General features: G+C 35.5%; 1 protein-coding gene across 4 annotated transcripts; it reads right to left on the bottom strand.

The window, feature by feature from the left end:
* Positions 1-311: 311 nt before the first annotated feature.
* On the bottom strand, positions 312-24,760 carry LOC123545541 (HHIP-like protein 1). Of its 4 annotated transcripts, none has more exons than XM_045331869.2 (9): positions 24,646-24,760; positions 19,370-20,018; positions 13,292-13,377; positions 12,165-12,346; positions 10,567-10,710; positions 10,097-10,241; positions 4,757-4,908; positions 1,776-1,854; positions 312-565 (listed from the first exon to the last, which is right to left on the bottom strand). In XM_045331869.2, the coding sequence occupies exons 2-9, from the start codon at positions 19,952-19,954 to the stop codon at positions 460-462; spliced, it is 1,479 nt and encodes a 492-aa protein (XP_045187804.2). In that variant the 5' UTR covers positions 19,955-20,018; positions 24,646-24,760; the 3' UTR covers positions 312-459. The 4 variants fall into 4 exon arrangements, with proteins under 4 accessions (XP_045187804.2, XP_045187803.2, XP_045187802.2 ...); XM_045331868.2 differs by having other exon boundaries at positions 24,620-24,672; XM_045331867.2 differs by lacking the exon at positions 24,646-24,760 and adding an exon at positions 20,317-20,456.
* Between the last annotated feature and the right edge of the window lie 862 nt (positions 24,761-25,622).

Raw genomic sequence — 25,622 nt, 5'->3', positions numbered from 1 at the left:
GGACGGTCTTGGTAAGGTTTATCTATGTTCTGAATCAAGGGATGTAATGACCTGCACAATTGTAACCCAGGCCAAACGTTTGCTTGGCGAGGATGGGTATCCGAATTGCAACAGGACCGAATACACCTTAACTTAGATGCAAATTTAATTAATCACACTACACAGAAGTCAAGTACAAAACTTAAGGTCAGTCTTAGTTTTTCTTCTTTGAAAGCTATCACGACTAACTGGTTACTATACCAACGACGGAAGGAAAAAAAACAACTAGACTGATGCAATTTCCATTCTGACAAAAGTTTGTCTATTACCAAGAAAAAAAATTGGCGGTAAAGTATGAGATTTATTTCGTTGATAATTTCAGGAATGTTATCTAATCATTTAATAGCATATTAATAATGTATATTTATTATTTCAGTGGAAAAATAAACATGAGAAATAAAGCACGTTCATATAAAATAATCAAGTAAATCTATACAAATATGCTGAGATAACCAATGCGCATGATAAAATGTTTATCCACAATGTAGGAAGATTCGAGCTCACTCCACAAGTCACAACCTTGGAACTGTAAGAGAAAAAAAAATGGATTTAAAACATATAGATTGTGGAACATAATTATAAGGCAGAATTAAAGCAACAAAAGCATAACTTTCATAAGATAGAATTAAAGCTATATAACTAGATGTGTGTCCATAGGAAACAGGTGTTCCCAATTCCTGTCACTGCACATGGTTTCGTGACTGGGTGATGTACGCAACACAACTTAGTTGATGTGAATTTTTCACTAAGTCAAGGACCATAACTCTAGCTGAGTTAAATCCCAAAAGAGAACACAGGGGCATAAACTTCACATGCTATATAAAATCCTCTAATGTTTTATGACTCTAGTCAATTACATGTTTAATACATGGGACACATATGCCATTAATCATTTTTTTGACTATCAAGAGCCATATCTCTGGATCATTGCGAGTGAATCCAAAACATCATCTCATTTTTACAAATGCACAGCTGATATAATATCCAATGGTTTCATAGTCCAGCAGTATTGCAACACAGATTTTAAGCACTTAATGAGTTTCGTGACTTTTCACTAAGTCAAGGACCATAATTGTGTGAAATCTCAAACAGAACACCAACTGCACATTTTCCCATACTATTTAACCATCCCCTAATGTTTTATAACTCTAAATCAAATACTTTTTTAGATACACGAGACACAAACTTCTACGCCATTTATGCATGTTTTTGACATAACTCTGGTCTGACAGACAGAAAACCCAAACAAAACCCCAGCTTCACAACTTACATGCTGAATAGTATTCCTATTATATTCCATGACCCCAGGTCAAATACTTTTGCTCAAAGTGTCCCTATTTGGATAAATCTAGGAGAGGACCTAGAATATTGATGCTAAACGTCAAATCTTACGAAGCTTCATGCAGCCTTTCATGAGAAGTTATTTCAGTTTTTAGCTCAATTGGCCCCTTAAAGGGGCTAAGTGTCTCCATTTGAACAAGTTTGGCAGAGGACCTTATGATGTTAAAGATCAAGCCTGATGAAGAGCCATCCAGCGGTTCTTTGAAAGAAGCCGTTTAAAGGTATTTCCTTTTTTAGCTCTAGCGGCCCCATAGAATAAACTAAGCGCCCCCATTTGTATAAATTTTGGTGACGACTTTATATAAATGCTTACAGACCAAGTTTGATGACATGTTTAGTTTTAGTTAATAACATTTTAGGTATATATGGTGTACATTCAACTGACTGATACTTACTTCTGTGGTTTTAGACTTAATACCGCACCTGCCGGTTTATGAGGGTTTGGCTCATCTGTCATCAGAAGTAACAACTCACCTGTAAATTATCATGGTGTATAAATTGTTTTATATCATGGCTCGTCAAATCCACTTATCTTATTGGTCGATTACTGGTTACATGAAAGTCCATAGAACGTGTTATTACATACTCGTTTTTATTCCCCGTTAAGTTACACTGGTACCGGAAACGTCAATATTTTTCCATACACTGACGTCTGAATTTCATATCGGGTGCGTGACGTAATTCAGTGTGTGTTGTTGCACTATTTTTTCTATTTAGTTCAGTATTGTCAATCCTAATCAAGCTATTGAACATATTTATGATATTTATATAATATTTATACCTGTAGATGCGTATGTAATAAAAAGGTTATTATCTTTGCATCGGGAAATATGCACTTGTTCTTCAGCGGAAGAATATTGCGCTCTTAAAGTCGCGCAATATTTCCACTGAAGAACTCGTGCATATTTCCCGATACAAAGCCACTGGCACCAGATCAGACAGAAAATGCCTTCGTACGTATTATACCCTACCCCTAGGTATTCTATAAGAACCATGGTCATGAACGGGAAAATATACTAACCCGTTACAATTGCGCATTTCAAAACGCGCAGTTCGGTAAATGTGTACTATGGATATCAAACAAGTGGTAATTTATCTTCCATTGTGTACCGGTCACATTTTTTCAATACATCTTATCTTAGAAAAACAACGTGTAGTTTATAGTTATTTCAACGTTACACAAAAAACTTGCTTGAACTTCCCTGGTGAAGTTCCGTTCTAGATTACAAAACCATTCTGATTGGCTGTTGTGAAAATTTATGTCAATCGTCATTTTACTACACGTGTTCGCTAAAATTTGAAAATGCAGTATAAATGTGCAAAATGAATAAAATAAACAGAACAGATGCAGACCAATGTACGATTTCAAATTAAAGATCATATACAAGATGAATTTCATTCATCATTTCGAGTTTTAGTGTAAAATTGTGATTTTTTTAATTCTGTTTTTGTTTGTTTACATTTCGCCAAACATGTGCACACTGCCGTGACCTCTAGACCGGATGTTCATTAGGGAAGGTCAAGCAAGTTTTTTCTGTAATGTTGACGAAAGCATAAAATATATTGATAATCTCAGCAATATGGAATATTGAGACAATGTGACTGGTGCACGATGGAAGATAAATTATCGCTTGTTCAATATACTAGGTACCCATTCACCGAACTGAGCGTTTAAGTTGAGAAATGTACGATTGAAACGGGTTAGTGCACTTTCCCGTTCATGACCATGGTTCTTATAGAATACCTAGGGGTAGGGTATAACACGTACGGAGGCATTTTCTTTCTGATCTGGTGCCAGTGTACAAAGCTAATAACCTATAAATATTCACCGCAAACAGGGGATAGGACGTAAATGATGTCTTTTGGTGGTTTAAGTGAGAAAATTGTGTTTATCGGGTAAATATGGCGGATTTTGTTGACAAGTCATCACCCTAGGGCGGATATTTTTCCAAGTAAGTGAGTTTTTCTTTTACTTTGGAAACATTGCATGCGTGCATTCTGTGACCACACTATTTATCTCCTGCCGACAATTTACCCTGAGTCTGTACCTGGCGCCGTAAAAAAAGTTATTGAACGCTCAAGTCCTGCTCAAGTCCACTTTTCCAACGATTTTTATAAAACACAGTACCAATTCGACCAAATTTATGATAGTCAAGGCTTAAGAAATATAAATTCTTACTTGCGACTGCATAGCACAAGTGCAAGAACCTTTCATTGCCGATTTTTTTCTTTTTTAAGCCGATTTCAGTATCTTACGGGGAACTTTAAACTTGACAATTTGGTCTCTATTTGGGTTACTCTGTACTGCGTTAGAGTTACTAGTATGATACCATTCCAACGTAAAAGGAAAGTCATCACAAAACAGTTCGATAGCCGAACCGTTTTCAATTGTGACGTTTTATATATTTGCAAGCTAGCAGTTCGTAAGACAATTTAACAAAGGATGACTTCTTTCATTGTGTTGTATTGAATAAAATAAAATGTGCGTAATTGTAAGTACATGCTAAATGCAATCAGTAATTGTAAAATAGATTATAACATTTACATGTTAGAGTAGTAAATTGTGATTACTACGTACCGTGATGTTCTGTCTGATACAAGTGTAGTTTCCCAGTTGCGGGTTAAGTTCTTATGACATTGGACCTCTATTTACAGTTACTAATTGCATTTAGCATGTACTTACATTTACGCACATTTTATGTAATTCAAAACAACATAATGAAATAAATCATCCTTTGTTAAATTGTCGTATGAACTGATATAGACACAATTTTCTCACTTAAACCACCGAAAGACACCATTTACGTCCTACCGCCTGCGCAAAGTGATATTCTTGTAAACAAACTTGAACGAGCAAACAAACTCACGCGCTATATACTAAATGTGCATCTGTCAAACACCAGCCAATCATATCTGGTTTCTATAAATGCGTAATCCAATCTGCAACCTCTTTACATTTCGATAAAATTGTGTATTGTGTGACATTTTTCTTATGAGCAATCTAACTCAGGGTGGCCAACCCATGTGACTTTTAGATACCGTACACACGGTGAAAATGCCCCGATTCAGGTGACGGATTTACATAAGATCAAGTGCGAAGACAACAAAATGAGTGCCTTCCTCCTCACAAAACGTCTGCCATTAGTTCCGAATACTTTCTCAAATACTTTGCTCAACTGCGAAAGTGTATACGTTATCTGTACAGTTAGGCCACAAAAAGTAGTTGTGCGAAGTGTTTCAGAAAAGATAGAGAGAATAAATGCGCACAGTTCATTCGATCCGCATTTTAGGCAACCGATTTTTATCACACAGACTTTTGGTAACAACATATTACATCAACACCTTACTTCTACAAAATTAAAACAAATGTAACTACCTTCGTGAGTCTGACCAAAGGACAGTAGCATTGTTCTTTGAGGAGCACGTGCTTCACACGTGCACATACTTTTATCACAACGTGTAAAGTTGCTGGGCGTCCAGCTTGACTGAATGGCATTTCTTGAAGGCTCTTTTAAAGTAGATAATGCGCTGAAAAATATCCATGTATAGATAGCAGTATAAAAAACAATTAATCAAAATATCCTGATAAAATATATCTCATCTATCACCGTAGTTATACACATTATAAAGAGTCTTGCATGTTACCATGTCAAACTAAAGTCTTCTTTCATCAAGGGACAGTACCCTGTATTTACCGCTGATAAGAAGAATTAGATATGCGAGTTTCTCCCCTTATCTACCCGTTTGATAAAATAACGTATCTTATCACCTAGCCTGAGATTCAGTCGGTGATATTTTTTGCTTTGTCATAACATACGCGCTATCGTATGTGTATGAGAAAGTTGCTGTTACTGGCCCGTTTAGTTTCTAACAGTAGAACAGAAACACATGAAAAATCAACCGACTGGAACCCAGGCTACTTTTCACAAATAGACAGTGTTATTATCATCTATAAAAGAAAAGGAAAGACGAAATGGGAGTCCGTATAATTAATGCAAGAATTTTACAGGATAAAATATTTTCATGATCACCTCAAATAATAACCAACCTTATGAAAAGATAGCTATGATGTAATTATGATCATATGAATTGTAATGATAAAAATATCATTTCATCAGTGATATGTGATTGAAATTTTAATTAAAAACATTTAAATTGTAAAGGTATCCGGATAAGAAAATTTTGATTCATCAAAAGCTTTTAAAACTCGATTTGTAATATTTAGTGTTAAAATAACATTTTGCTTCAAGGCTTTCTTTCGATTTATTAATGAAAGTTCATTTTTGAGTACAGGCTATGAAATGGACTAAGGCAGTCTGGCATTGTGGAAACTTTAACTTGCAGCAATTAAAACACATGTATTTACAATATGTAACAGTACAGAAAGAAAAAATATTAATAAAAATTTAAGACACCGGTCACATAATTTTAAGTACTAAAATTTTAGGTTATCAGACCACTATCGCATTTGCATTTGCTTAGTTAATCAAGTATGATATATTGCGCAACAGAACATCTGGTTGTATTTATCCGTATGGATAGCACACACTGCATGCAGTTGTGTAAACTCGCAATTCTGTGATCAAAAGTATTCAATAATTTCCGAAAAAGTCAACGTTTTAGGATATATTTTTAGGATAGAAATATGATGATTTAATTAAATATCCAGTTCATTTTCTTTCTTTTCATTTCATCATGAAGTTTTTCTTTTTATAGCTGACCCTTATACAGGCGCGGCTACCTGCTGTGTTAACATAAGTTTTATCATATTGTCATGCTGACAGCTACTATACTTAACACTTTGCTATTAATCAGAAACACAGTACACCCTTATATATAATTAGCAGGAAGGTCTAATACGGGGAGTAGAAACTCCGTATAAATCAATACATTTATCTGTATTCTTGCATAAAAACTACTTTTTTCACTGGATCCGCCCATGTATTAACGGGAGAAAAATCGTGTGCAAACAAGGCAATTCACGTGCTGTTAATACCCGATTTTTATTTTTGAAATGCTTTGCCAGGGATATATGTATGTATTTTTACGCACACTGATATTTGGTATCTGCGTCTTGTTTCTTCCTTAACAACCACATCTTGTAGCATTATAAATACAATGTAATCCATAGTATGTTTAGCTGTATCTGTTTCCAACCCCAAACGTACTGCCCCCATCAATGTACGCCCTAGCTTCTCTTAGAGTTCAATCCCTTTACAAAGCGTCTGTTCAGTTATTGTAAATAACTATGAATAAATAAGTATCGCGTGTAACTTGTGCTATTGTTCGTTTTTAGGTATTATATTTATGATTTTGGTAAGTATCAGTCGGTATGTTTTTATCTAATTTCTCGAAGAATTTATATAAACAGCTTGGAAACTTGACACTACGTTCGTACTTATCCGTACTCCAACTGCGTGTCCGTACTCAATATAACTCGAATGCAAAGTTATTATTCTTGAAATTGTGATCGAGTCCACCAAATTGTGAAATGATATGAACAATTACTGGTAATTTTATGTTTGTAATAATGAGAGATAAAAAAAATCGCTTAAAAATCTTCAGGAGGTGCTTTTGATAGCGTTGTTTATTTCCGGGCCCTGGATACGGATATTTAAAACATGTTTACCGTTTCCAAGAACAACTGGAATGGTAAATAAAAAATGTACCGGAATCGTCAAGTCATCACGTATGAAAACAATACATAAATCGCCGTGAAATATATTTTTATGCAAGAATAGCGACAATACACGTTTGTTTAGTGTATTAACATCTGCAGAAGCCCTTGGGATATGTTTGTGACCTCGACCTTCGGTCTCGGTCACAAACAATCCCGCGGGCTTCTGCAGACGTTAATACACAAAAAAACGTGTATTATCCCTACATTATGCTGTCGTCCATACCTGTAAATATCGACCAGTCGTTAGCGATCGATATTTTGTTTTCGCCACTATCGATTAGCGCGTAATTAGCATATTACCTCATGTTAATCATGGAGCTATAACACTTATTTTTTCAAAGGGTTTACCAGTCACATGTTAAGTGGCGATAATTAGATGATCAGAGATTGATCTAAAGGGATTCTGAAGCAAAAACAGCATGCGACTGCATGTGGTGATATGCTTAATTATTATGAATTAACTCGAGCTCACTTCCCTGAAGAAATATTTTACCACGTAACTTCAAACCTTTATCAAATGGCCGATTTTTGTTGGATTTGAAAAAAAAAATGGAAAATAACAGAAAGCTGACACTTTGCTTAATCTTGTAGAGCCATAATTATAATTATTGTTTATAATGTCAGATTTCTACATACAGAAACAAACATTCTTCTTGAACGTAGGGAATGTTTCAAACGAAATTGTTGTTTAAACTCCAAAAATTAGTTTAATAAATTTAATTTAAAACTGATGTGTGAAAAATACAATGTATTTAAATTAAAATAACAATTTTTTTTTTAAAAAAAGGCCGACAACGAAGTTACATTTAGTATTCCGAACTTTTAGATAAAACTGCAGAAAATCATCTAGGTTTAACACGCATTTAAATGGTGAAGAACAGAGCAATATTATAAACAAATATTTTCAGGCAACAGTTTACAGTTTTGACTTGTTATTTCATTAAAATATGTCCTAATTTTTTTATTCTAAATACTCTGAATCAACAAGGCAAATATCATGTAAAAAACGACATCTTTCTCTCTGGGTAAGACAAGTCTAGATTTAGCCATTTTCACAGGGCGAAAAGTAACATTAATGTAGATATTTTCCATTTAAAAACAGATGCAGGCAATAATTTCATGGCAGAACTTTTGTTTTCAACAAAAAAATCAACAAATGCTTTCCCAGATTTTCACTGAAAGGACGAGTTAAACTGTAAGGCGTAATTGTTTGAGTAATAGCAGAATAACCTACGGCATACGCTTCGATTGGACGACAGCATCAGATAAGATAAATGCCTGTTTCCAGTCCCCGTATCAGTTGTTCCAGATAATTAGCAAAACAGCCAACATGCTATATGATATTTTACTTTCAGATCAAAATTACTGTAATATTAAAATCTATTTTAAATAAAAAGATATCAAGTTAAAAGATATATCATGTCAAGCCACTGTTCACATTTAAACTTAGAATATTTTTGACAACTATTTGTTCGACTGTATGATAATTACAATTAAACACTCGAATCAATAGAATATTTTATATACTTCCAGTAGTGCTAAATTTATGTGTTAGTCCATTATATCATATAGCAATCTGGTAATACATAAAAATACTATTTTTATTTCGCACGCACTAATTTCACTTTTGCAAAAATGCAACCGATATATTCTGTCAGTCACAGTGAAGCGTGGATTTACAATTTACAAAACTATAAACTGTAGTTTGTGGCATTTTAAATCTGTTATATTCTAAAATCGAATATTTCAATGATACGTGGTTGAGAAAATTTACATTTTTTTGACTGTAACAATGACACATGACTGACTTTTACCGAAATACATAGTAATTTTTGACACCATTTTCTTTTTTTAACATGAAATAAACGATAATTATGTAACGAAAATGGGATAAAGGCAATATCTTATCTTTTATTTTTAAAACAATCAGCCAAAAAACTTGAGCTTTACAATGGTATTCCAGCTATAATAGATCTAATATCTTTGCCTCTACTACGGAATACTTCAAGCAAGACCGATAATCTTATCAGCTAACCGAACATAACTCGGACATTTTGGGCAGAGTGGCTAACGTGCAATTTTAGCCATTTTTGAATGCAAATGGAAGCAAGATGCTATTGAATTACTTTAAATATTTTTTAATCATCATTTTCTTTGTTTGTTATACTTTCACGTCATAACAGTGATAAAAATTGTTTCAGAGGAGAAACAGTATTAAATGTCCTTTAAAGTAAGCGAAAAACGTGTTTTGCTTGCATTTTATATAGGTTATATAGGGAAATACTATGGTTGGTTTCAAATGAAATTGGAAGCAAGAAGAAATAGTGTTACATTGATAAAAAATACACCAGTGGAAAGATAAGAAAATGAATTTTATGGTAGGAACAGTGATAAATTTAAATATCAGAACAGGAAATAAGAATGGTCGAAACAAAATTTAATCCTTCTATATTTCAATGTAAATCTCTGGTCTGTCTGATATCGGAAAGTCTCTGCGGCGGCTCTTCTCGCACCCCGCTGCGGATGGCTTGATAAGACGCCTAAGAAGAAAAAAGTTGGGTATGATAGCGAAAAGTGAAGTTCCCTTTCAAGCCAAAAGAACCAATACTAGTTCTATGAATTCAACATCAGCATCAAGGTTAGACTAACTGATGCCACAAACAGTGGTATATAACTATATAAATTAGAAATGAAGAGCCCCGAAAAGTCTACGTCACGAAGGAAACTGGTGAATAACAAACATTTTTTTACATGATGCCTGTTGTGAACTAGCGCCATTGAAAATCGGACAACAAACAGCAAACATGTTTTCAGACTGATTGTCAGTAGATGGTTATCATATCAATTGTCTGTCAATTGTCGATAATGAAAGTATATCACGGAAGAAAAAAAATATGTTTTCGTTTCAAAGGCAAATAATGTGATTTGCCGATACACTGATAATGGTGATTATTTCCTGTGTTTCTCGTTAGGAACTATTGTCTGAAGATTTTGTCACGATATTATTTATTTACGAGAGAAATGTACTTTAATTACCCAACTGTGTAATCTCCATAAAGCAGCTGCCCATAGATTTCTGGGAATAGAGTTCCTCTATACAAAGGGCCGCCAACAACTGCTGTAACTCGCGATGACGTATCGTTCCGACGAAATTCATACAGAGGGGCAACTGTATCGCCGGCTGAATGAAGTAGTTAAAACATTAAAAATATCAGTGAAAAACAAACAAAAATATTTGACAAAACTCGGCTATTTAAGGTACACTTGCAATGATTGCCTAAATCTAGACCCAACTGAAAAAAGACGAGAAGAAAAGATCGTCGATGTACAAAAGCTACAATGTATGTATGCCTTGTATGTAGTTACTGAAGTCAATTTTGTTCGCATACTAGTACACTTAGATAACACTTAGACAACATGCAGCAACATCGAAGAAGTACGATGTTGGCCTATAATATAGTATGACATAATTTTTCACTTCAGTGACGATCTATTTGAAAATTTACCTATTTGTTGGCACATGGTACTGTTCCTGCATATATTTCCCTCCATGTAAGGCCAACCGTAGTTACCTCCCTTCTTTAGCTCAGTCAGTTCGTCTGCCAGCGAAGAACCAAGATCGCCACAGAATATTCTTCCTTTCCGTTTTCCTGCCATCATGAAAATCAATCGATTTTTCATCAAATAGAAATATCATAGTTAAATTTGACCAGCTTATATATCATCATTACCCAACAATTATAATTATAGTTATGTAAAGGATATCTTAGTATTGTCGCGTTCTCTGCAAGTAACTGACAACTTCCCGAGACGACACATTGGTGGAGGATGAATGACTTCTGGCATATTTGTCTTCTGTCAATCTCGAACTCACGACCTGGATTCATAGCACTGTGATTTATCTAGCCGGACCGGCTCTTTGCCACGATTTGAAGTCGGGAAGGCGTTCCTATTCAGTAAGTTTTACCAAACACTTTACCTTTTATGTTTGAACGTTGAAACGCTATCACGCGTGCAGTTTATGGAATTACTAGAATAACAGGGTATAATACTAGTACTTTCATTTGAAGTATGGAACTAAGGGAACTAGTTCCCACGTCTTTGTAAAGTATCGTGCAGATCAAACAGAAATTCGGGTTCCACCGATATTCACGGTTAACGTAACGCATGTTATAGGTGGACGTGTCATAACAAGGTTACATTGTACATTTTGTATCTTTTGATATTGTAGTAAATCACGAGCTTACCAACCCTACCTATATTAAGGACAGAGAAAATTGCTTTTTGTTAATTAACTTTACGCCCATTTATCTCCGATATGGAATATTCCGATGTTATCAAAAGTAAATCGCATTGTGTGAACTCAATAACTCACCGATAAAGGTGGAATTTAGTTATTAATCACTGGGTTCAATATTTTCAATTTGCGCCAAATGGAAACTGTGTTCTGTATTTTCTAAGTGCTCTTAGTTGATATGTGGGTTTGGCATTTTCTATGTATTATATAGAATAATACGTTGTTATAAGATCGATATAAGAAATAAAACACCGCAGTTATAAGAATTCGCACAATCCGTTAGTTTTGTGAAAAGCTTAGCACTACCAGTGGTGCATGGGTTCAGTGGATGATAGTCTCAACCATTGGTCAGATTTTGCAAAAACAAAACATGGTAGTAATTATGAACAGCTCCGCTTCAAATATCTGACGTTTTTTGCACTGGTAATATGTAAAAGATGTTTTCTGTGGTTTCATAACGTAATTTCAACAACATATTAATTATTATGTGCAGTCACATTTTCTTTTCTCTTTTCTTTTTGGGTGACAAATTAATAACGTGAAAAACCCTAGTTTATATCAAAACCATTTTGTCTTTATTTGTTTCAATACATATATTATCATAATTATTTTTGTTAATTGATGGGGGGACAGATGACGTCATTTTCCGATCTTTCTAAGAACAGAAACATGCGAAAGTTACATTTTCATCAAATATGCATGGACTATTTGACTTTTCCCCAGTTTGGGGCGTTTCAGTGAACCGCAAACACAGCAAAATATAATGGTTAATCAAGAACAATATAAAATCTGGCAAAAATGTCCTACCCTGCCTGTCCCCATCGTCCTTACTACATCTCCACATATTTCTTGTGCCCACTGCAAACACTTCCTGTCTCCAGTCACTTTTCTTCGGATTATCTTGTGGAATGTCGTAATAACGATACCTGTAGTCAGCAATTGTTGTCTTGTCTACATCTACACGCAGAACTTTTCCAAGAAAACTGTCTCTAAAATATTTCACAGTACTTGAACATTTTTTTACATTCATTATATCATCACATTCTTATCGTCAGTGTAGAGCTGAGATAAGATGGAATTAAGTTAAAAGATATAATTTCGTTTGATGTATTGTATCAATTACTTTCAATAATTTCTCCGATTCTGTCACGAATGTAACTATCAAGTTAAAGTTCACATTTTCAAAATGCGGTCACACCCTAGCACGTTTGGTCCTGGTAGCTGATTGCGTGTGGAAAAAACAAACTTTTTTTTCTCTGAAACCATGCGTCTCTCCCTGAAACTAGTCTACCTGAATCTGTATGTTTTAGATATGATGTTATATGTACTAATGACTTCAGAGTATAACTCTGTACAAACTTGACTGAAAGTGGCACTCTGTTCCTCTGCATACTGTGACATATGCTGTACATATCAGAGTGTAATCTGACTGAAAAATGATAAAAAAAAATGCTCAGGGGAAAAATGAAGTACGTCAAAGAAAAAAAAACCCTGCTTATTTGGCCCTTGGTCTCAATGTGACCTTGACCTTACACGAATATGACTGAAAGACGAGTTCTACACAATGTATTATTACGATCTTTCTTTCAGTCAACACCGCGTCACGCATAACAGTTTTGTTAAGATATATGGAGCATACATAAAATTCTGACGACAGATTTCCCATATTATTAAGTGCGACCTTGACCTTGAACCACATGACCGAATGTTACGTTCTTTCTTTGCTGGGGCCATTTATGCCAAGTAGCCTAATACAACATTGTTTCAGGGATTAAATGGAGTGGATACTAAATAACGAACAATCTTGGCACTGAACCGACATGACTGGAAGTTGCGCTCGACATTTCTTAAAAAGATTTTTTACTAGTACATGTATCCCCTTTACATATATGCATAAATCATCAAACATACGAAATGTTATTTCAGCAAATTACCCATTCTGAGCCTGATTATCTCTTTCTTCAGCCGGACCACCATCACCAACAAATATATAGAGGAATCCATCATCTCCAAACAACAACTGCAAATATCGGGTAAAAGATTCAGTTTAGATATAGGAAGAAAACAGCAAACTGATAATGAATCTTGACCAGGTCATATCAAATAAACATTTTCACAAAAACAACTCTCAAATAGCAAGTGATACCTTTGTACTTTATGCCCACTGTGTCCTTTGATAGTCCGATATGTCCATGGACCATACCTGGTCGCTTTTTATCCGTATTTCCCCAACCCAACCGGTACCGCACATACTACATACCTGGATGTATTCCCCCCTTATGTTTTACCTGCCCATGCTACATGTCTGCTTAATCTCTAGTGTACATGTACTTGCACATGCTACATGTCTCCTGTTTCCCGTCCTTCCTGCACATGCTACATGTCTCCTGTTTCCCGTCCTACCTGCACATGCTACATGTCTGCTGTTTCCCGTCCTACCTGCACATGCTACATGCCTGCTTTATCACTAGTGTGTCCTACCTGCACATGCTACATGCCTGTTATTTTCCGTCCTACCTGTCTTTCCTACTTGTTCCTGTTACATGTCTGAATTTTTCCTAGTCTGTCCAACTTACCCATGTTACATGTCTGAGTTTTTCCTAGTCTTTCCTACTTGTTCATGTTACATGTCTGATGTTTCCTAGTCTGTCCTACTTACTCATGTTAAATTTTTCCTGTTTCCCTAGTGTTTCCTACTTGCCCATGTTACATGTCTGAGTTTCCTAGTCTCCTATTTTCGTTTCATTCTGCTGTTCCATCGTCCTATTGTTGTATTCATATGTGTTCCTAGCTATTCTACTGCCATGTTACATGTCTGCGTTTTCCTAGTTTGTCCTATTTGTCGTATTACATGTCTGATGTTTTCCTAGTCTATCTTACTTGCCCATGTTACATGTCTGATGTTTTCCTAGTCTATCTTACTTGCCCATGTTACATGTCTGATGTTTTCCTAGTCTATCCTACTTGCCCATGTTACATGTCTGATGTTTTCCTAGTTTGTCCTATTTGTTCATATTACATGTCTGCTGTTTCCCGTCCTACTTGCACATGCTACATGTCTGCTGTTTCCTAGTCTGTTCTACTTGCTCATGCTACATGTCTGCTGTTTCCCAGTCTGTCTACTGTCATGCTACATGTCTGTGTTTCCCTAGTCTGTTCTACCTGTTCATGCTACATGTCTGTGTTTCCCAGTCTGTTTACCTGCATGCTACATGTCTGCTGTTTCCTAGTCTGTTCTACTGTTCATGCTACTGTCTGCTGTTTCCCAAGTCTGTTCTACCTGTTCATGCTACGTGTCTGCTGTTTCCCAGTCTGTTCTACCTGTTCATGCTACGTGTCTGCTGTTTCCCTAGTCTGTTCTACCTGTTCATGCTACGTGTCTGCTGTTTCCCTAGTCTGTTCTACCTGTTCATGCTACGTGTCTGCTGTTTCCCAAGTCTGTTCTACCTGTTCATGCTACGTGTCTGCTGTTTCCCTAGTCTGTTCTACCTGTTCATGCTACATGTCTGCTGTTTCCCTAGTCTGTTCTACCTGTTCATGCTACATGTCTGCTGTTTCCCAAGTCTGTTCTACCTGTTCATGCTACATGTCTGTTGTTTCCCTAGTCTGTTCTACCTGTTCATGCTACATGTCTGCTGTTTCCCTAGTCTGTTCTACCTGTTCATGCTACATGTCTGCGTTTCCTAGTCTGTTTACTGTCATGCTACATGTCTGCTGTTTCCCTAGTCTGTTCTACCTGTTCATGCTACATGTCTGCTGTTCCCCAAGTCTGTTCTACCTGTTCATGCTACATGTCTGCTGTTTCCCTAGTCTGTTCTACCTGTTCATGCTACATGTCTGCTGTTTTCCCTAGTCTGTTCTACCTTGTTCATGCTACATGTCTGCTGTTTCCCTAGTCTGTTCTACTGTTCATGCTACATGTCTGCTGTTTCCAGTCTTTCTACTGTTCATGCTAATGTCTGTGTTCCTAGTTGTTCTACTGTTCATGCTACGTGTCTGCTGTTTCCCAGTCTGTTCTACCTGTTCATGCTACGTGTCTGCTGTTTCCCAGTGTTCACTGTTACTAGTCTGTTCAGTCTGTCTACTGTTCATGCTACATGTCTGCTGTTTCCCAAGTCTGTTCTACCTGTTCATGCTACGTGTCTGCTGTTTCCCTAGTCTGTTCTACCTGTTCATGCTACATGTCTGCTGTTTCCCAAGTCTGTTCTACCTGTTCATGCTACGTGTCTGCTGTTTCCCAAGTCTGTTCTACCTGTTCATGCTACGTGTCTGCTGTTTCCCTAGTCTGTTCTACCTGTTCATGCTACGTGTCTGCTGTTTCCCTAGTCTGTTCTACCTGTTCATGCTACATGTCTGCTGTTTCCCTAGTCTGTTCTACCTGTTCATGCTACATGTCTGTTGTTTCCCTAGTCTGTTCTACCTGTTCATGCTACATGTCTGCTGTTCCCCAAGTCTGTTCTACCTGTTCATGCTACATGTCTGCTGTTTCCCTAGTCTGTTCTACCTGTTCATGCTACATGTCTGCTGTTTCCCTAGTCTGTTCTACCTGTTCATGCTACATGTCTGCTGTTTCCCTAGTCTGTTCTACTTGTTCATGCTACATGTCTGCTGTTTCCCTAGTCTGTTCTACCTGTTCATGCTACATGTCTGTTGTTTCCCTAGTCTGTTCTACCTGTTCATGCTACATGTCTGCTGTTTCCCTAGTCTGTTCTACCTGTTCATGCTACATGTCTGCTGTTTCCCTAGTCTGTTCTACCTGTTCATGCTACATGTCTGCTGTTTCCCAAGTCTGTTCTACCTGTTCATGCTACATGTCTGCTGTTTCCCTAGTCTGTTCTACCTGTTCATGCTACATGTCTGCTGTTCCCCAAGTCTGTTCTACCTGTTCATGCTACATGTCTGCTGTTTCCCTAGTCTGTTCTACCTGTTCATGCTACATGTCTGCTGTTCCCCAAGTCTGTTCTACCTGTTCATGCTACATGTCTGTTGTTTCCCTAGTCTGTTCTACCTGTTCATGCTACATGTCTGCTGTTTCCCTAGTCTGTTCTACCTGTTCATGCTACATGTCTGCTGTTTCCCTAGTCTGTTCTACCTGTTCATGCTACATGTCTGTTGTTTCCCTAGTCTGTTCTACCTGTTCATGCTACATGTCTGCTGTTCCCCAAGTCTGTTCTACCTGATCATGCTACATGTCTGCTGTTTCCCTAGTCTGTTCTACCTTGTTCATGCTAATGTCTGCTGTTTCCCTAGTCTGTTCTACCTGTTCATGCTACATGTCTGCTGTTTCCCTAGTCTGTTCTACTTGTTTCACATGCTGTGTTTCCTAGTCTGTTCTACTGTCATGCTACATTCTGCCTTTCCCTGTCTATTACTTGCACATCTGCTATGTCTGCTTTTTCCCTATCTGTCTCTACTTGCATCAGCTACATGTCTGCTGTTTCCTAGTCTATCTACCTGTTCATGCTACATGTCTGCTGTTTCCATAGTCTGTTCTACCTGTTCATGCTACATGTCTGTTGTTTCCCTAGTCTGTTTTACCTGTTTATGCTACATGTCTGCTGTTTCCCTAGTCTGTTCTACTTGTTCATGCTACATGTCTGTTGTTTCCCTAGTCTGTTCTACCTGTTCATGCTACATGTCTGCTGTTTCCCTTGTCTATCCTACTTGCACATGCTGCATGTCTGCTTTTTCCCTACTCTGTCCGTCATACTTGCACACGCTACATGTCTGCTGTTTCCATAGTCTGTTCTACCTGTTCATGCTACATGTCTGCTGTTTCCATAGTCTGTTCTACCTGTTCATGCTACATGTCTGCTGTTTCCATAGTCTGTTCTACCTGTTCATGCTACGTGTCTGCTGTTTCCATAGTCTGTTTTACCTGTTCATGCTACATGTCTGCTGTTTCCATAGTCTGTTCTACCTGTTCATGCTAAATGTCTGCTGTTTCCATAGTCTGTTCTACCTGTTCATGCTACATGTCTGCTGTTTCCCTAGTCTGTTCTACATGTTCATGCTATATTTATGTTGTTTCCCTAGTCTGTCCTACTTGCACGTGCTACATGTCTGCTGTTTTCCTAGTCTGTCCTACTTGCACATGTCGCATGTCTACTGTCCTAGTCTGCCATACTTGCACATGCTGCATACTTGCACATGCTGCATGTCTGCTCTTTCCCTACTCTGTCTGTCCTACTTGCACATGCTACATGTCTGCTGTTTTCCTAGTTTGTCCTACTTTCACATGTTACATGTCTGCTGTTTCCCTAGTCTGTCCTACTTGCACATGCTGCATGTCTGCTCTTTCCCTACCCTGTCTGTCCTACATGCACATGCTACAGGTCTCAAAAAAACAGTTGTGAAAATTTTACAGTCGAAACTTGCAGCCGTAAAATACGGTGCCCCTAAAGTGACATGTTACACACATTTTTTCCAATTAGGTAATGTGAGACTTTTTTTTATTTCGTTTAAACAAAATGATTTCGTAAAAGTTACGTAAAACTTTCATGTCTCTCAATTACATCTCTAGATCTAAATCGTTTTTGGAGGGAAACTTGAGTTCTGTCTGCCATCTTTAATGTATTTTGGTGGAACATGTACGAAAATGGGACCAGTTTTATAGCTGTAAATCGTCTGCAAAAGACCTATGTTTTAAAATCTCTTGTGTAAAAGACCTGTAAATGAAACCTGAACAGATATACAGTTGAATTTTACAGGTGTAAAACACCCAATGCAGATGTAAAACTTTTACTGTCGAATCTTACAGCTGTAATACTTTCATGTCCAAATTTTTGGAGATAAACAGGAGTATTGTCAGCCATTTTTAATACAATTTGGCGGATACAGCTGAAATTTATAGGGCACCAGATGGATTTATAACTGCAACAGAGTGTGTGTTATATAGTTATAAACGGAGTTGTATAGACAAAGACATTTAGTATATACAATATGTTTTAGCCTGCTAAGTGTAAAAGAGACAATGACACGATTGTTATATGCTTTCATGACAAAGATACTTTTATCAAAACTAATGTTGCATATTTTTTACCTTGTTACTGTTGAATGCTGTAAATACATTCCTTTTGCTTCATTACTTACTGTGTCATTGATTAGTAACTGATGCCTTTTCTAGAGATTGTTAATCATCCTTAAACTGTTTGTATCTCTGTTTTCGTCCTCTATAGGTTACATTCTACCAATTCAATTCCTTATTTATTTCATATTAATAACAAAACATTCAGACCTCATTTTCAGCACTTTAGAGCATTTCAATGATATGAAAACCATATATGGTCATTTAGTATAACATGTCTTCTTATCAAAAATAGAAAAATATTGACATGTTATGTTGAATATTAGAAAAATAATCTGTTCTGAGAAACATCACCCTCTAAAAATGCCCCCATGAAAACAGCCGTTTAGCAGTTACGCGTAGGTAGACATTTTTCGCAAAGAATAAAACTTATTTCAAGAAATTTATGATGAAAATGGTCTAGATCTATTCTCAATACTATAAGCAATAAACATAAGCCAAAAATTTAACTGTCACCTCCTCATGTCACTCATTATACCAGATTTCATCCATAGCATGGAACTACATTTTGGATTACTTCACATGTAACACTGAGTAGTCACTTCCGGTTTGGTGTAATCCGTCCTCTATATAAAATAATGTCTGTCCCCCTCCCAATGCCTGTAACATTTCTGTGGCTGTTACTTTAGGCATTTACAGCTTTCATTTTAATCGGTTATACAGGGTTTTTTTAACAGTCAATTAACATCTTTAAAATGAAATCTACGGCTCTAAAATCAATTATCACGACTGTAAGTTTGAAAAATACAGGTCTTTTATAGCTGTAAAATTTTGTATGAACAGCTGAAATTAAATTTAGAATTTTTAGAATTTAGAAATTTAGACATTTAGGCATATTCACAGCTGCAATTTTTTCATTTACCTGTCTCGCGGAACTTTTCTTCTTGAATAAATGGAAGGAAAGAGTGATTTATAATCTTCCTACCTGACCACCATTTCTCCTGTCCCCAGGTTGTTCTATCAGCATCAAAGTTTTCTCTCTAGTCACATCTTTCTTTGTTATTTCACTAACAGCCACATAATCTTTGTTATTTATCGATCGTATGGTGTATGTATATAATTTTTCATTATATTCAAACTTTGGATGTAATGCGAAACCCAACAAACCTCTTTCTTCATATAGTTCGCGTTTACAGACAACCCGATCTGAAATATCTATGTAGGTCCGAAGTTTGTTCACAGAAGCCCCGGGATGATATTCGTGTATCACTCCGAGTTGTTCCGCTAACAAATAAACTCTTTCTCCACTTATAACCGTAGGTTCTATATGCACGGGATTTCTGAGCGCTGCTATTTCTTCATGAAGACAATAACACGTGCTTTCATCGAGAACAGATGATGCACACAGCTTGTGAATTATTAATACAAAAACCACAAACACAAGAGTTTCCTGAGAAATGTTCTTCATTTTATGAAGTATGGTATTGATTAGGTATCCAGTTATAAACACCGCAGCGATTCCAGAACATTGACAATTATTGCGGACACTTAAAACCAATTTATTCCACATGTAACGTTACTAATTGGACCATCACATCTGGTTCCTCAGGTTTGCTGTTTCTTCACCATGTTAACTGAAAACATACAAAATATGAAACTGTTTATCACATAAACGGCCGACAGTACAGTTCGTTTTCGTAAACATCATGTTTGTAAACACTAAAGATTGCGTTTTGCAACCTAAACTCAGGGTTCCATATTTTAGTGTGTCTTGTATAAGAAAACGTGAACTCAAGCTAAAACAAAAACACAATCAAAAAGTAGAAAGGTCATTTTGTAAGTAGAGAAATTTTGGTTTGAAAACGTGTAAACATGCACGTATGACTTAGTAATCGAACTTGTATAAATGCAGGTTTGAAAAGTTTTACTTACTCAGAGTGAACACACTACTTTTTCAATGGCTGACTGAACAACACTGAACTATCAAAATTGAAATTTATATAAAACGGAATGAAATTCGTATACACACTTAATTCCGCGTTCTAAACGTTATCAAAATTACGAACATATTGCTTGGTTCTCATACATTGTTGTGTACACATATCAATTCTTTAATCAATAAATAACTCGGTCTTCTTAATTCCTGATAACAATTGTAGTTACCAGTGTATTGTCCAGTTGGAGGAGACAGTTTGTTGTTTGTGTTTCATTGCAACAATGTGCAAAGTCCATGTTCTGTTTTGTTCTGTTTTGTTTGAGGCATTTTTGAAATATTGCCATTTAATTAAATATAGAACGAAAACATTTTTAAAAATAGCATTAGACTTTATTAAAAAGATGCCAATATTTGTCACAACGTCTTAAATGGTGTTTGAATGATCAAAAGAGCTAACCCGCTTGATATTACTACAGTCTGATACTAAATTTACACCCATTCATTGTTAAGTTTGTTGGTGTTATGGAACATGTTCTTTCTCCATAACGTAATGGTCAGCTAGTGTAATAGTTTTTTTGCGATTACATTTGCAAATATCATAATGACGGAGTAAGTTTTTTATCAGTATACCTATGTAGAATATAAAAAAATGTCTATGATCCTCCATAAGTAAGACTTGGTTTATAAACATATACATGCATACATTGAAGGTTTTATAGCAAATGATTTTAGCTTGTATTGAACGGGCTATCCTCGTGTGCATTACTCACATCAACCATACAGGTTGTTCGCCGCGTGTAGATAGGCCTATACGTGGCGTCATTGTTGGTGTTTACTATCTTGAGCATTAGCATAATAAATTTTATCATAAGCTTGACGTCTTGGTCATTACATATCTTAGGTAATATAAGAAGGAAAAAATGCGGAAAAAAAGATATTACAGTCTTTTCTAATTTAGAGCTCAAAAGGATGTTTATTGTGTTCCCATAAATTCTAACTCGCGTGTAAATTGCCTTTGAAAACCGGATGCTATCTTAAAATAGTATGATCGTTACATGATATGCGTTCATTTATCAATACTCATTAATACAGAAACAATATTTGATTTATTCAGTTCATTTTAAAAGTTGCCTCTGTTGTTGCTAAGTCAGAGATAAAAGACCGTTTGTCAACCGGCCAGATAAAGTTTGGACGACAAAACCATCTGCAGAACCCCAAGGGATTTGTTGGTGCCCGATGGATGCTGCAGATTTTAAAATACCAAAAAAATATGCGTTATCCCGCATTATTAAGTTGTAAAGTTTGAGTTCTTCATATTTTATTCCAAACTATTGAGAAAGTGCTTCTCAAATATACAGAAACTTCTGTTAATTATTATTGCATGGCTTCTTGTATAATTCACCGGTCCATAAATTGCGGAAAATTTCAGGTCTACATTCAACACACGTTTACTGAGCTAATTAGTCAAAAATTAAAAAAAAAATAAAACTGTGAAAATTAATTTCTGATGTTAAATACAAATGTGATAAAACACTTATTGAATTGTTTACCGGTAAACGGCCAAAACTATTGACCCTCTGTCCTTCGGACCTCGGGCGATAGTTTAGTACATTGACCGACAAATCAGCTGGAAACTATTGAGAGATGGTTTTAACAAGTTTTTACTCAATTTGTAGTTGTGAAAATTACACATTACAATTATTTTGATTAATGGTAGCAAAAAATCAATGTTAATGTAAATTTGATTATATTTGAATGTGATTAAATCTGATACAGTCGCACGGATATTATAACTTATACAAATAAGCAAATTCGTTGAACTTTCATACTCCGTCAAATGTGTGTTTGTCATTCGAGTGTCAATTTTGGTTTTAACTGTTCTCGCATTGAAGCAGGAAAAGCAAATACTTTATATACAAGCTGTTGATATTTCCTACTGAAATACAATATGCAGGACAGCAACTAGGTTCACAAAACATTGTTTCAGTGTAAGATTGAAATATCTTTCACGAGTGAACACCAGATGTAATAGTTTCACGAGTGACATAGCCACGAGTGAAAATACAGCATATGCTGTTCCTTAGTGAAAGATATTTTGATCCATATACAGGAAACAACATAAATAGCAGATAAGACATCGTGATATTTATGTAGGAAACAAAATTCTCAAGATTCTGAGCAGACAACGTACAGCATATGCAGGAAACAACATATTGAATAAACACTAAATTGTGATATCTAATATCAATACAGAAAACAACATATTGAGAAAACAATACATTGCATATGAAGGGAACAGCATATTGAACAAACACTACATTGTGATATCTATTATTTATGCAGAAAACAATATATTGATGAAACAATACATTGCATATGCAGGAAACAACATATTGAACAAATACTAAATTGTGATATCTAATATCTATGCAGAAAACAATATATTGAGGAAACAATACATTGCATATGCAGGAAACAACATATTGAACAAATACTAAATTGTGATATCTAATATCTATGCAGAAAACAATATATTGAGGAAACAATACATTGCATATGCAGGAAACAACATATTGAACAAACACTGAATTGTGATATCTATGCTGAAAACAACATATTGATGAAACAATACATTGCATATGCAGGAAACAACATATTGAATAAACACTGAATTGTGATATCTAATATCAATGCAGAAAACAACATATTGAGGAAACAATACATTGCATTAGCAGGAAACAACATATTGAACAAACACTAAATTGTGATATCTAATATCTATGCAGAAAACAACATATTGAGGAAACAATACATTGCATTAGCAGGAAACAACATATTGAACAAATACTACATTGTGATATCTAATATGCTGAAAACAACATATTGATGAAACAATACATTGCATATGCAGGAAACAACATATTGAACAAACATAATTTGATATCTAATATCTATGCAGAAAACAACATATTGATGAAACAATACATTGCATATATGCAGGAAATAACTATTGAGAAAAAATGATTGTCATAGCTATTATCTATCAGAAAACAAATGTGAGAAACAATACTATTGCTAATTGTAGCAGGAAACAACATGTTGAAAGCATACGTTGTGATATCTTTATCTAATGCAGAAAACAACATATTGCGGAAACAATAAATTGTGATATCTATGCAGGAAACAACATGCTTAGAAAGCAATATGTTGTGATATCTATTATCTATCATGAAAACAACACACTGAGGAAACAATAAATTGTGATATCTATGCAGGAAACAGCAGTATGTTGTGATATCTATTATCTATGCAAGAAACAACACACTGCAGAAACAATAAATTGTATATTATGCAGGAAACAACATGCTTAGAAAGCAAAACAACACTGGGAACAATAAATTGTGATATCTATGCAGGAAACACCTAGTTGTGTATATCTATTATCTATCCTGAAAACAACACACTGGGAAACAATAAATTTGATATCTATGCAGGAAACAGCAATATGTTGTGATATCTATTATCTATGCAAGAAACAACACACTGCAGAAACAATAAATTGTGATATCTATGCAGGAAACAACATGCTTAGAAAGCTGAAAACAACACACTGAGGATACAATAAGTTGTGATATCTATGCAGGAAACAGCCGTACGTTGTGATATCTATTACCTATGCAGGAAACAACACACTGAGGAAACAATAAATTTTGGTATATATGTAGGAAACAGCAATACGTTGTGATGTCCCTATTATCTATGCAAGAAACAACACACTGCAGAAACAATAAATTGTGATATCTATGCAGGAAACAACATGCTTAGAAAGCTGAAAACAACACACTGAGGATACAATAAATTGTGATATCTATACAGGAAACAGCCGTACGTTGTGATATCTATTATCTATGCAGGAAACAACACACTGGGGAAACAATAAATTTTGGTATATATGCAGGAAACAGCAATACGTTGTGATGTCCCTATTATCTATGCAGGAAATAACACACTGAGGAAACAAAACACTGCATAAGCAGGAAATAACACACTGAGGAAACAAAACACTGCATAAGCAGGAAATAACATAATAAGTGGAAAACAATAATTGCAATATCTATGCAGAAAACAACAATGTGAACACTATATTGTATTATCGCATGGATTGATCCTTACACAATGATGAATATGGTAACACACACTGTAAACCAGCATGATTATTCTACTTTTTTTTTAGAAATATTGTGTCCTACGACGTAAATACCACGATTTATGCTTTAAATATACAATTATATATCTTACCGTTATAAAAACAAGTGTAATCTCACCTGAATATTTTACACACCGTATCGTTAATAGCCCCCCTCAGGCTATATAATGATCATGAATGAATCTGTATAAATAGCATATATATATATATCAATGTTTTAAATAGAATACATTATTATATGTATTCGGCGCTGTGATGAAATCGAAAACCCGTCTTTGGTACAAGAAAAGGAGAAGTTGGAGAACAGGTTAATGCTAGTGTGAAGTACAGAAACAAAATACAATGTAGCAGCATAATATAATGGCGTTAAACTCAACAAAAGAAAAGAAAATAACAAGTTAATGATCTGGACTGGTTAATAACATCATTGCATGTTGCATGTTTGACACTATGAAGCCGCTTTTATACTTGATTTCATTTATCAGCTGAAAAAAGAATGACATTTTTTCTTGACTGAACGTAATTAGTGTCATGATAACAATCCAAACGATTCTGAGAACTTGAAGAGTGAGCTCATTTTAGCTCAAACTTTTGTTTTAAAGACATATATTTTTCAACGGTTCTGTTTACATGCTTGGCAAACTTTCACTTTCAGGCTTGGCATGTTTCACTTGACGCCGTGATTCGAACACACTCAGACATAGGAATACAAATGTAAGATTTATTGTATAGTTAAGAAATGATATACAGCGGAACAATGTTTTAACATATAGAAAAATACCAATGGATTATACGCCTGCGGAATAATTTCATGGGAGTGATATACATGAGGCGTATATACCTGATTCATAGGTATATATATCTGCTAAACGTAATTTCGATTCTAATATGTGTTTTATGTAAATAAGTAGATGAGAATATGGAAGCACTATTTCTTGGCGCATGTATGGCGCCAAATATAGTAGGACGGCGTGACGTCGACAGTGACTGAATAACTTTGGAGTGCGTAGACTGAACTAAGTTATTCTACGCGCCTAATAATCAATACAGTTTGTTTGAATTAATTAATTGTAACAGCATTCTGGTATAATATTT

This window comes from Mercenaria mercenaria, chromosome 1 (genome assembly GCF_021730395.1).
Source record: "Mercenaria mercenaria strain notata chromosome 1, MADL_Memer_1, whole genome shotgun sequence".
NCBI classification, from domain to species: Eukaryota; Metazoa; Mollusca; class Bivalvia; order Venerida; family Veneridae; genus Mercenaria; species Mercenaria mercenaria.
Note: the sequence above shows the minus strand (reverse complement) of the source record. Positions and strands in the feature narration are given on the sequence as shown.

Coding starts and splice junctions, on each gene's coding strand:
- LOC123545541 (XM_045331869.2), bottom strand. CDS start 19,954: ATGTGGAATAAATTGGTTTTAAGTGTCCGCAATAATTGTCAATGTTCT. Junction 12,347..13,291: donor GATAATCAGGCTCAGAATGG/GTAATTTGCTGA, acceptor GAAATATTTTAG/AGACAGTTTTCTTGGAAAAG. Junction 4,909..10,096: donor TATGGAGATTACACAGTTGG/GTAATTAAAGTA, acceptor GATATTTTTCAG/CGCATTATCTACTTTAAAAG.